Raw genomic sequence first — 12,307 nt, forward strand, 5'->3', positions numbered from 1 at the left:
GCTGTCAGTTTCAGAAGAGCAATGACAACAAAACATGACAGTTTTTGCTGTCATTTCCACCAAAACATCTGGGCCATGAAGAAAAAAAAGCTGCAGGGTAGTGGAGATCTGATATATTACAATAACAAGCAGAATAAAATGATCCTGAAACAGTCAAAAATAGTTTCCTTTGAAATGAAGCTATAATGGGGAAGAAAAATGTATTTCAAATAAAATTATATCTGCACAATTTTGTATGAGGAAAGCCTGAGATAAGTTGTGAAAAATACTGAGAATCAAGTGGATTTGTTTTTCCAAATCAGAAATTTGTCCAGAACTCGAGACAAACAAATTAATTTAGGAGCCTGGACCCTGATCCTGCCAGCTCTTAGTACCAATTTACAGCCAAATACATTATGAACTTGTCATTCAGGTACCACAAAAGAATCTATTGAATACATTCACACAAGGGCACTCCTCTTAGTTTTTTTTTATTCATTCGTGGGATGTTGACAGCTCTGAAAATGGCAAACTCTAGGAATATATTAGCATTATTTCCCTTATGCATTCTCCAAAAATTCAGATTCAATTTCACTCTTCAAGATAATTAATTTTCATCTTTGGCTGTGACATCTCACTGGCACACAATTTGGTCTGGCTTTAAGTAAAACAGCTGTGAAACAGAAAAGTAAGATACAACAACTTTCAATGCAACATTAAAGATGGTACTTTTATTCATCAGCAGCATTTATAATAGTGAGTGAAACCATTCTTTGTCAATTTGATTAGGCAGACACCTGTTATAAGCAGAGTCTTTTTCAGAATTGAATTTTGTTTCATTTTCACACACCTGCATTAAGGAGCTAACCAACATGATCACAGCAGTTGCAAAAATGACAAGTTGGAAGCACAATTAACTCATTGAAATCTGCGCTTGTACTTTTTTTTTTTATATATAGCTTTTAGTATCTCATTCTTTCAAAGCATGCTTTAGTTGTTATGTGAAATAAAATATATATTTTAAATTCTTTCCAATTTCATTGATATAAAATGGCAACTTGCATACCACAAACATATTGTTCCTGAATAATATGTGGAAGAATGTATGATATCCAATCAATTATGGTTTTACAAACAAATTGAATGTTAAACTGCCACCTTAAATACACCTTAAAGAGTGGAAAGTTCTTTACGCAGAGGGTGGTGGGTGCCTGGAACGCGTTGCCAGCGGAGGTGGTAGACGCGGGCATGATAGCGTCTTTTAAGACGTATCTAGACAGATACATGAATGGGCAGGAAGCAAAGAGATACAGACCCTTAGAAAATAGGCGACATGTTTAGATAGAGGATCTGGATCGGCGCAGGCTTGGAGGGCCAAAGGGCCTGTTCCTGTGCTGTAATTTTCTTTGTTCACATTTAAAATTGCCATTGTGGTTGGTTTGAAGGCACAAATTTCATCATTTGGATTCAATAGTGACTCACCTTAAGCCACCAGTTTTGTTCTCTTGTTGACTGCTTGATAGTGTGTGTCTCTGATATCACTACAAATACCAGATTCAGAATTTTGATTCGCAGGTAAGGCATTCGTCTGTTTATGTTTGTGTCTGAGCAGGAACAGAAGCTAAAATAACGTGTGTTGAAGTGCAATACTAGTTTCATTTTGGTTCATGGTTGAGCAGACACAAGAACTCAGACACTGTGTGAAGAGGATGTATTAAGAAATGAGAATACAGATGGTTGGTTACATTTAGATCCAGTCTGTCCCAGGTTACCATGCAGAATCTTCACCTCAGTAGTACTGAATATTTTATTCTGTTCTGCTAATGCGTGCTTTTCTCCAGATGATACTCGGTTAAGAACGGGCTTCAGAAATGGAGCAGGTGCTTCATGCGCCACAAGAACCATGTCGGCAAACAGAGAGAGTTTACTGTCTGTTGTGTCCTCAGAACCAGTGCTCTGGCACTGTATGGATTGTAGCTTGGGTTCTACAGTTATTTGGTTGTGCTGTCCACAATGGAAATTTTGCTCAGTTGTAGAAGGGAATGCGCATGGGTTTACAGTTTGTATTTCCAAACATGATTGCCTTTTTTCAGTATTCATTGCATAGGATGAAATTTCAGTCACTTTTATTGTGTGTTGAGCTTTAACTTCTGATGCTGAAAGAGATGGAGATAGCAGGCCCTGGTTTTCCTGAGAGATTGAGCTTCCTGGTGATAATGGAGGTAAATACAGTGATGATCCCTGGTGGTTCTCTAATAGTAAAGTCTTCTCTGACCCAGCATGAAATTGCAATGGTTGAATCAACGTTTTCACTTTCAGCCCTGAAGTGATGTTGGTTAAAGGTACCACAGCATTACATGACAATGTGTGACTGGAAACAGACAGAGCGATTTCCGATGCTGAACCCAGAGTTACTGGCTTACTCCCATCCAAAGTCTGAAACTGCCTCAGAATCTTTAAAAAAAAAAAATGAATAAAATGTTAATGTTATCTGGTACCTTTGATGACTGTACCTGGGCATCTCTTCTGAAAAGTTTTGAAAGAAAACATTCTTAACCACAGGAAGAGAGATGATTTTGACAAATAACTTACCTTAGTGGCTCGACTGGTCACAGGCCCTGGTCCACCCTCACTCAACTGCTGCAAGCACTTGTGGGTAATTGCAAATATCTGGTCATGTGATAACAGGTCAGAGCACATTAGGGTGGAGAGAATGCTCATTGACCGCTACAAGAAAAAAAACAAAAATATATTATAAAAAAGGGCAAAACAAGTTCCTCTAAATATAGTATACAGACACAACTATTAAAGGCTGTACATCTGCTACTACTTGCCTGTGAACAAACTACTGAGGTTTTTAAATAAACGAGTTGTGGAATCCAAGATGTCTGTGAAGATCCAAGTCTACCAATTTCAGTCTAAACAATAACTATGTTCAGGAAGAACTTCAACTTTCATAGGAGCTTTTCATGAGTTAGTGGAGACAGTGGTTCTTTTAAGTTCATGGAAAACTAACAGCCCAAAGCAATGCAGCTGCAAAGCAGTCACGATTGTCCCTTTGCTTTTGTGAATGAAATCCAGGAACTCCATACCACCAGGGAGAGATTTAGTGTTATCCATTTGCTTTGAGCCCTTGTTAGAGGAAATTTTTTTTTTTAATAAATGATTCTGGCATATCTTTTTACTCCTCTTCCATATATGTGAACAAAACTAACTTCTGTCTGTAGATTAACCTGACCATCTTTTATTATATATAAACTGTGGGATATTTAAGTTTTCTATCTTAGCAGATGCTGGCACTGTACTACCTCACTAATATAATTTTTAGAGAATTGGAAATATTCAGTACTGAGTGTCAAATCCCAGGGATCACCGCTATCTTAGCAAGCCTGAAAAAAAAAAAGGAAGACTTGCCTTCATCTCATGCCACATTTCAAAGTGCTTCGAGCATAATGAGTTGCTACGAAACCTCTAACAGAAATTAAAATAGCTTGCACAGAAAATACCATGTTGACAGCATCGGAGGGGTCCTTTAGTTTTTCATTGAGAAGCTCCACGACCACTTCACAGTTGAGTAATCCACACCTGAATTTGGTAAGAAGATAGTTAATTATAGCAAAATGAATTTTACAAGAAATAAATGGTGTCCCAGAATGAAGTTTAAAACTGTTCAACAGGAAAGTTGATAATGCTGAAAAACATCTTTAGTTACATTTTTCCTCAACAAGTAGTGATGGCAGATGGAGGAATGCATAAGTTGTACCAGGACAGTATGGAACAGGCTTGATGGACTAGCTGTTCTTTTTCTGTCATTTTCATATGTAAGTTTGTTAGTTAAATACTTTTTCTGTAAGTAGCCATTCATCAGGTTATAACTGATTTGATTCCTCAGAAGCATCGGGTCACCTCGGATCAAGCTATTTGCACTGCCTAATTAAGAGATTCCACAATTTTGATGGTATCATTGGTTTTAATAATAATGTGGCAGAGGGGAATGCAGTTGCAATGTGAATCAAAATTTAAATAGTTTAGCACAGTGGGCAATCTCCAGGATGCCAACTTTGGAAGCTATGTTGAGGCCCACATCACCGAGAGTACTTTATTGGTTTCTTTTTGACAGAAGTATTTCAGGACAGGCCTTACTCCAGAGAGTTTCCTTAAGAAAAGTCATTCAAAATGTCTTATTAAAGCTATTATTCAAAAATTCAATCAGTTAAGACTTAAGGACTGTATTCCTGGATTTTCATCTTATGGACATTACAGTTTTCAACCAATCATCCATTATGGTGTATGTCAGAAATTTAAAAGTCTGCTGGTGGTTACTTATCGCAGAAATTCACTAAGTGGGTTTTGATCAAATGGTTCATTAATAGAATCATACTCACTCTTTGATAAAATGTTGCATTTCATCTCTAGTCAGAAATACTTTAGATCCTTGGGTCAGGTTATTTACCAAGGTTATTTCCTGTATGCAGTCATTCAGGTTTATTGATTCGACTCTATTGAACAGAAATCAAAGACAGCTATCAATTTCATAACACAATTTAAATCTTCAAAACATTTCAAACAAATTCAAGTTATGGTCTTGTCTGTCTTGGAAGGAGACCAAAACATTCGCTGTCCTCTGTGTTAAAAGCAATTTTAACTAAGTAAGAAGTTGGCTACGGACGTGCTTAATATAGTATTTGAACCACTGTAAAATCAAGTTACAACTTAACAACTGAACTTTTAAATGCATACATGTATAATTAACTCATCAACACACAAAATTCAGAAAACATTACCACTATAATGACAACTTATATTTATATAGCACTTTTAACGTAATACAAAATCCCAAGGTGCTTCACAAGAGAATTATAAAGTATGACACCAAGCCACAAAAAGGGATATTAGGACAGATGGCCAAAATCTTGGTCAAAGAGGTAGGTTTTAAGGAAGAAAGCGAGGTAGGTGTGAGGGTATTTCGGAGCTTGGGGCCTAGGCAACTGAAAGCGCAGCCACCAATGGTGGAGTGATTAAAAGCAGGGATGAGCAAGAGGCCAGAATTAGAGGAGTGCAGATATCTTGGAGGGTTGTGGGGCTGGAGGAGATTACAGAGATAGGGAGGGCCATGGAGGGATTTGAAAACAAGGATGGGAATTTTAAAATCAAGACGTTGCTTGACCGGGAGCCAATGTAGGTCAGTGAGCACAGGTGTGATAGGGGAACAGGACTTGGTGCAAGTTAAGACATGGGCAGCAGAGTTTTGGATGACCAAGTTTACAGAGGGCAGAATGTGGGAGACTAGCCAGGAGTGCATTGGAATAGTCAAGTGTAGAGGTAACAAAGGCATGAATGAGGGTTTCAGCAGCAGATGAGCTGCAATAGGGGTGAAGTCGGGCATGTTACGGAGGTGGAAATAGGCAGTCTTAATGATGGCACGATTACGAGGTCGGAAGCTCATCTTGGGGTCAAATGTGACACCAAGGTTGCAAGCAGACTGTCTTAATCCCAGACTGTTGCCAGGGAGAGGGATGGAATCGGTAGCTAGGGAACGGAATTTGAAGCTGGGACCGAAAACAATGGCTTCAGTTTTCCCAATATTTATTTGGGAGAAATTTCTGCTCATCCAGTACTGGATGGCGGATCAGCAATCTGATACACTACTAAAAATGAAGTTGTTCTAACTATGGAGATTTTTAGCATTTTATATATACACACTGTACTGAGCTTCTGCCCATTCTAATTTTCAATACTGTGTGGAAACCTATTCAGACACTGATTAAAGGCAATGAGCTGAAACAGGTTCAAAATTTTCATACAAAGACCAGAATAAAGCAGAAACCCAATTCACTATACACAATTCTCAGTGCAGACAAGAAACTCTTTCAGCAAGCTTTTACGTTCCCACACATCTAATTGGTACCTTTTTAATGTTCTTAAATGTATATGTTGTTGCACTGTGACCAGAAGTTAATTCCACTTCAAATGCACAAGTTTGTACTTGTATTTAACTTAGCTATAGTCTGGCACTAAATTAGCTCATTAGTCATCTGTTAAATGTTCATATACTTTTACCTTTCCATCAAGTCTCCGCTTTCCCTGCTGCCTCCTGATTGGCTGTCTGTACCTGCTTTACTATTGCTGCCATCTGAGATATAATTGGTCTGTGAGGAATTCTGGGAACTGTGCCCACTGTCATTTTCTTCCCAGCCTCCCCCTGGCAGACCAGGTTGATGATGAATCGCTGTAACGGAAAAAAAGTCAATGATATCAAAGCCAAAGTAAAACCAAAGCAAACCCTGCTCCTCCTGTGTGTGTCATTTTCTAAAGTTTTCTAAAGTACTTTCGAGTTCGCTTTTTACCTTTGTTTAAAGTCAAGTTAGCACTTTAGTTTAATCAAAGGCAGTGAAAAAAATTAAATTCTTCTATTTAATTTTTAGATTAAGAAATCCAAGTTCGCTTGTACCATGGGGGAAGGATGAGAAACAGAGAGGAAATTACCTCACAGTCCTTTAAATTTGTCCAGCAGTGCATTATTCAAATGCACATAATTCATGTATGAATGAACCCACTCTAACCCCCGAAGACTAACTTACCTTTTGTGTGCAAAGCAACAGGACTTTTAGGAACTGGTTTCACTTCTTTTACTTCAGACGAGGTTGACAATACTGGCTGGTAGCCCTCACCACGATAATGGTTTCCACGATTTTTGGGGCATTCTTGAGGAAGTACTGCATTTGCTACAGCTTCTGCTGCTTTCTGTATCTTATTAAGAATTGCATCACTGGCAGAACCTGACAATAATATAAACATTATTTTTAATTGCAACTATGATTTAGCAGCCAAACTTGGTAATAAGCACATGGTACTGCACAGGCAACAGGCTGACACAAGGACAGTGTCGATTAATCCACATATACAAATGTTAGAAAAGCACAATTTTACTACATTCCAATCTATATTTTTCTGGTATGGCCATTCCCATTTAACATAAATCTAGTAACATGAAGCAACTTTTTAGTCTGTCCCCAATTTGTGCATAGGGAAACATTTATTTTTGCAGTGTTACCCATCCCTAGGGCCTATACATCAGAGGTACATTATCTAATTAAAGAATGTACTGCTGAGGACACTGTTAAGACTAGTGTAAAACAGATCTTTTACTTGTGGAACAACTTGTGGTCAACAAACCATCCTGCAATATCTGATATCATTCCAACTGGATCTCAAAGCCACAACTAATATCAAATGGCTATTGCTGGTAGAAGACTCCTCTAAATGCGTACACATCCTAATTTCAACCAAAGGTTTCTACTAATCAATTGAAAGTATATGTACTTAATATAAATATATAAAACTCCTACCTATTGCAGCACAATTCAAGGTCATTTGTAACTAGACCATGGTCAAATACAATAGGCTCCTTTTCACATCTGATTTCACAAATCAGTGTTTCTGAATAACACTGAAAAGTTGCAGGGAGAATGATCAATGTGCCAATCACACAGCTACAAAGCTGTTTCTCCCAGGTGCCTTGTCTCGTTTAAAAAAAAACTTACCCATCTTTTCTAGTTAAAATATAGCGAAAGTTCATAGTTTGTCTTTATTAGTAGTAGATTAACTAGTGACACAAATAAATTCCTTTAATAGGAGAATATTAATAACAAAAACTGCACATAAATAAAGTTTAGGCAGATACTTCTAGTTTTCTGGTTCTTATACAGGATAAACTCTAGCTAACCCCATATAAACAATACAAGGGCAACAGAATTCTAAAATACACCAGATAGAACATATATTTGGTAAAGTGCTATTTCCTTTTTCAGCATCATTTCTGGATGTAAAACATTTTGATCACTATACAGGTACACCAATATCGTCTTGTCACTATTTGACAGGAAATGTGTGTAATACAACAAAAATGGACAATTTTCCTAACCTCCCTACCCCACAGAACAAATCACTTTAAATAAAAGTGAAAAACCCTAACAGAATCTTGCAGACAATAACAATTGCACGGCAGCGATTACAATTTTCTGTAGGCAGTCAGGAAGATGGTCGTATAGTGGTAATGTTACTGGACGAGCAATCCGGAAGCCTGTACAAATGCTCTGGAGACATGAGTTCAATTCCCACCGTGGCAGCTGGGGGAATTTAAATTGAATTAATAAATCTGGAATAAAATGCTAGTCTCATTAATAATGATCATAAAACTACTGGATTGTCATAAAAACTCATCTGGTTCACGAATGTCCTTCAGAGGAAGAAATCTGTCGTCCTTACCCAGTCTAGCCTACATGCAACTCCAGATCCACATCATTGCGGTTGACTCTTAACCAGCCTCTGAAATGGTGTAGCAAGCCACTCATCTGCATCAAACCGCTACTGAAATAAAGTGCTGTGGACGCATCTATATCACATGAACTGCAGAGGGCTCAAGGCGGAGGCTCACCACCACCTTCTTAAGGGCAATTAGGGATGGGCAACATGACACTAATATCCCAAGAACGAATTAAAAAAAGGTAAAAATTTGAAATACTTAAAACTGCCTAACAATTCAGTTTGGCTGTAAGAGGTGGCTCTAGGAATCAACCTTGAAGGAAATGCTGGTTTTGCTACTTCTGATAAATTACTTGAAACCTTTTCAATTTGAACTGAAATGACAAACCTGGATAAGAAATACACGGGCAAATTTTCATCTTCACTACCTGGATGGACTGAAAATCGGGCAAGTTGTATAAAAGGCAGGCAATCTGCTATGCCAGAGTGCAGCCTCGACAAAGAGAAAGAATTATGCCACAGAACAACAGTCACTTTAAATAAAAGTGAAAATCCCTAACCTAACAATAATTGCATGGTAGAGATTACAATTTTGTAAAAAAAAAAACTCAAAAAAAAGACAGGTGCAGACTGGGCAAAATATCCAAACTAGAAGAATCAAGTAGATATATGTCTGCAACAGCACAATCAGAGATATCCTTATAAATTGCAGCTGAAGTAACCCAAGCTGGGCCTCACTCCAATCATCACCTAACCTAATCATCAAGAAATGGATCCCATGTCAGGTTTTTTGTAATGTAGACAACTGAATACACAATTCATGGTTGAATCACTGACTGCATTTCTTTAGACATACTGGAGGACTCAGACGTAGATCTGTTTCTGCACTTACCTGAAGGCATTTTCCCTGCTGCGTATCCAAAGCCTTGCATTGTGCAGCCAGATGAAGAATTTGAACCCATTCCTATAGAAAACAAGCATCAAAAATTACCTTCCAAATTAATTCCAATAATCTTCGCATGGCATTATAGTTATAAATGTATACTCAGTTGCAATGCTGAGGTAGTATTTGATCTTGAAGTATCTTAAACTTATATCATTTGTAACTCAAGTGAGTTTAAACATTTGCTTTATCTAATCATTCTTATGAACTAAACAATACTGAATATTTGGGAAGCTAAAGGATGCCTGGGAAATTTTCTCCTTTAAAGAAACAGAGGTTAGGCAATTTCAGTTGTCAGCTTAATCACTGAATACAATACCCTCTGAAATACCAACATTTGGGAACCCATCCACTGAGTTATCATCAATAGGAAACAAGGAATAGAATCAAAGTTCTACACATTATAACAGGCTTGATACAATGTCAATGAAACATTTAAAAGTAATCTCAAGTTAATTTTGCATTGGCCAATGTCACACTCAGAAGGAGCTGTGAAGAAATAAACAATGAACAAATTATGAAATGAAAAAGTAAAAAAAAACTGTCACTTGACTATCCAACAAAATGGAAGCAGTCAGGTGCTACATTCCCCCCCTCTCCTGCAATGTAAATATATACGTTTGTCTGAAGATGAAACTTGTTAATTTTGTCAGAATTAGCTTTAGGGACAAACCATTGAAATTGTAAGGAGCCCATTACATATTGATGACTCTCAACTACAGAAATGAACTAACAAAGACTTTTTGCAGACAACCTGTCTCCTTGGCCAAGGTCACCACTATGGGTGTGAAGAACAACATTTCATCGAAAATGGACTACAATCAGAGGCCATAATGCAACAATGACTCCCATATCCTGGTCACCACAGGGGAATTAAATCTTAGTCACCTGAACAAAACTCAAACTTGAAGGTTTTTTTTAACCTTAAAAGGTAGCCTTCTGGAAAGAGAGGGAGATCAGGCAAAGAAGACAACAAAAGCCACATTCCAGCAAAAGGCTGAGATCAGTTCAGCTAAGTAAGATGCCCTGCTACTCATACTATCCTTCAACCTGCTGCAGCAGAGAAATTAAAAGGTGACTTTTTCTTTAAAACGCCCCACCTGCAGAAATAAAGCAGGAATTTTCATCACCATCTCCAGACTAAAGTTTTAACCACGAGAAATCTACAACAGCTCAGCAAGTGCAATACTGCAAACATCCAGGCCTGCACCTTTGAAAAGATTTTCCTCTCTGGAAGATTCAACGGGTTTCTGTAAACCACAAACTCTCACACTACTTGGGACTTAAATTGCATCTTACCCGTTTCCTGCTTCTATCTATCCTTATGTGTGCGTGTGTGAGAGAGTGGGTGAAGATTGTGAACAATTCAGGTTTTGCTGCTTAAATAAAAATTTAACCTTCCTTTTTTTAAAAAACCTACGAGAAAATCTGTCACTATCTGTTGTCATGATCCTGTTGGTTTTTTTTCGGGAACTAAGTGGTGTGCCTTTAAGGCTGTAAGAGATCAATACTTCTTTAAGGCAGCAAGTCTCAGAAGTTACCAAGTGAAAGTGCATCTTGGTTGCCCTGGATACAACCAGAGACAGAGAACAGGATATTCAATGTTGCTGTTTAACTTTGAAACTAGCTGGATAAAAACAGTTTGAGACAGACTGTTCTGCCAGCATGTACTGAAGGAAATAGGGGTGATCTCTCAGTCAATTTAAACTGTTTATTTTTACCTCTCAAAATTCTAAAAGTTAAGCCAGATTGATTCTTTTGAAAGTGGTTGCGAATTGTTGATCAGCTATGGTCATCGCTGGAAAGAAGAACTTGAAGCTTCAAATATTGAACTGAATTACTGAATGGCCTATTGATAAAGAACTGTTTTCTTTTACTCATCAGACCCTGAAGATTGCAAGTAGACTTTGAATCAGAGGACTGTTAGTCAGGAAGCGTAAATCTGCAAGGACTTTTACTGTTATTTCTATTTTTAGATATTTGTTTATCTTCGTAGTGTTTCAGTTTTTTTTTTAGTTTTTCTAATAAACAGCTAATTTGTTAATATCTAAAGATATCTGGTTTGGTTCACCTCATTCGGGGATTACTAGATTATTCAATTCAGCTGAGGCTTTCTTTGATTTGGGTAAAATAAGAAATATCTTATGCGACCTGTGAAGTGACGGGACTGAATTGACAGTGCGTTGCTCCCACCACAAACAGGATCATATATTTTGATTTGGGGCTTTGTCCTGAGCGGTCGTGTCATAACACTATTTATTTGGCAAACAAAACACTCAGGGACTAAACACCATTTAAAAGAAAAATAGCAACTACGGTCAGTTGGGAGGTGAAAAGTAGAAGACACACACCATTTCCCCATCTGTCCGTAACAAATTGGGGCTCTGAGCTGGAATTTGGAACATTAAGATTAAACAAGAGATTTGGAAACGAGAGGAAAATTGACCTCTAAAACTGCGGAAAACTGAATGAGCAAGTTTTTTCATATTCTTTTCTTCTCTATGGTGCTAGAAACTAAAGACATGGCCACCTTTGATGTTCCAAGTGTTTGTAGAGCAGGGACAAGTACTTTAAATCAATTAAGTATTGAAGATTTAAAAGCCATAGCTGCCCACGTGGGAGTCACTTACAAGCAAAAAACAAAAAAACCTGAAATACTGAAGAATGTAGCTAGCCATTTTAATCTTTCCCCCGAACCAGAAGCAGCAAGCATGGAACAAATCTGAAAAAAAATAGCTAGAATTCAGTTGAAAAGGGAGTAGATGCAGTTTCAGAAGGAGAGGAAAAAAGAGATGCAGTTGGAAAGAGAGGAGGTGCAATTGCAGAAGGAAAGAGAGGCGGCGGCGACAAAGTATGAGTTAGATAGGCTGCAAGTAGAAAGACTGGAAGCACAAGGTGAGAATGCCACCAGCATTCAGAACTGAACTTTGACTTTGAGACATTCACAACTAGTGCCAAAATTTAATGAGGAGGTCGACTCTTATTTTATCTCCTTTGAGAAAATAGCTACTAGGCTAAAACAGCCAAAAGAATATTGGACTCTCCTCTTACAAGGCGGGTTAGTGGGTAGGGTTCGCAAAGCTTTTTCTCGGTTGTCGGAAGAGAGCTCTTTTGACTATG

The 12,307-nt window shown here is 37.9% G+C and overlaps 1 protein-coding gene across 2 annotated transcripts in view; it reads right to left on the reverse strand.

Moving 5' to 3' along the window:
- Window positions 1-454: 454 nt before the first annotated feature.
- Window positions 455-12,307, reverse strand: part of tepsin (TEPSIN adaptor related protein complex 4 accessory protein) — a 51,861-nt gene continuing 40,008 nt past the window's right edge. For both annotated transcript variants that reach the window (XM_068058192.1, XM_068058194.1), the window contains 7 exons: window positions 9,137-9,208; window positions 6,561-6,758; window positions 6,040-6,208; window positions 4,365-4,478; window positions 3,486-3,564; window positions 2,572-2,706; window positions 455-2,433 (listed from right to left, as the gene is read on the reverse strand). In XM_068058192.1, the coding sequence (XP_067914293.1) occupies window positions 1,669-2,433; window positions 2,572-2,706; window positions 3,486-3,564; window positions 4,365-4,478; window positions 6,040-6,208; window positions 6,561-6,758; window positions 9,137-9,208 (1,532 nt within the window). In that variant the 3' untranslated portion in view covers window positions 455-1,668. The remainder of the gene's footprint in view (window positions 2,434-2,571; window positions 2,707-3,485; window positions 3,565-4,364; window positions 4,479-6,039; window positions 6,209-6,560; window positions 6,759-9,136; window positions 9,209-12,307) is intronic.

Source organism: Heterodontus francisci, chromosome 26, assembly GCF_036365525.1.
Source record: "Heterodontus francisci isolate sHetFra1 chromosome 26, sHetFra1.hap1, whole genome shotgun sequence".
NCBI lineage: Eukaryota > Metazoa > Chordata > Chondrichthyes > Heterodontiformes > Heterodontidae > Heterodontus > Heterodontus francisci.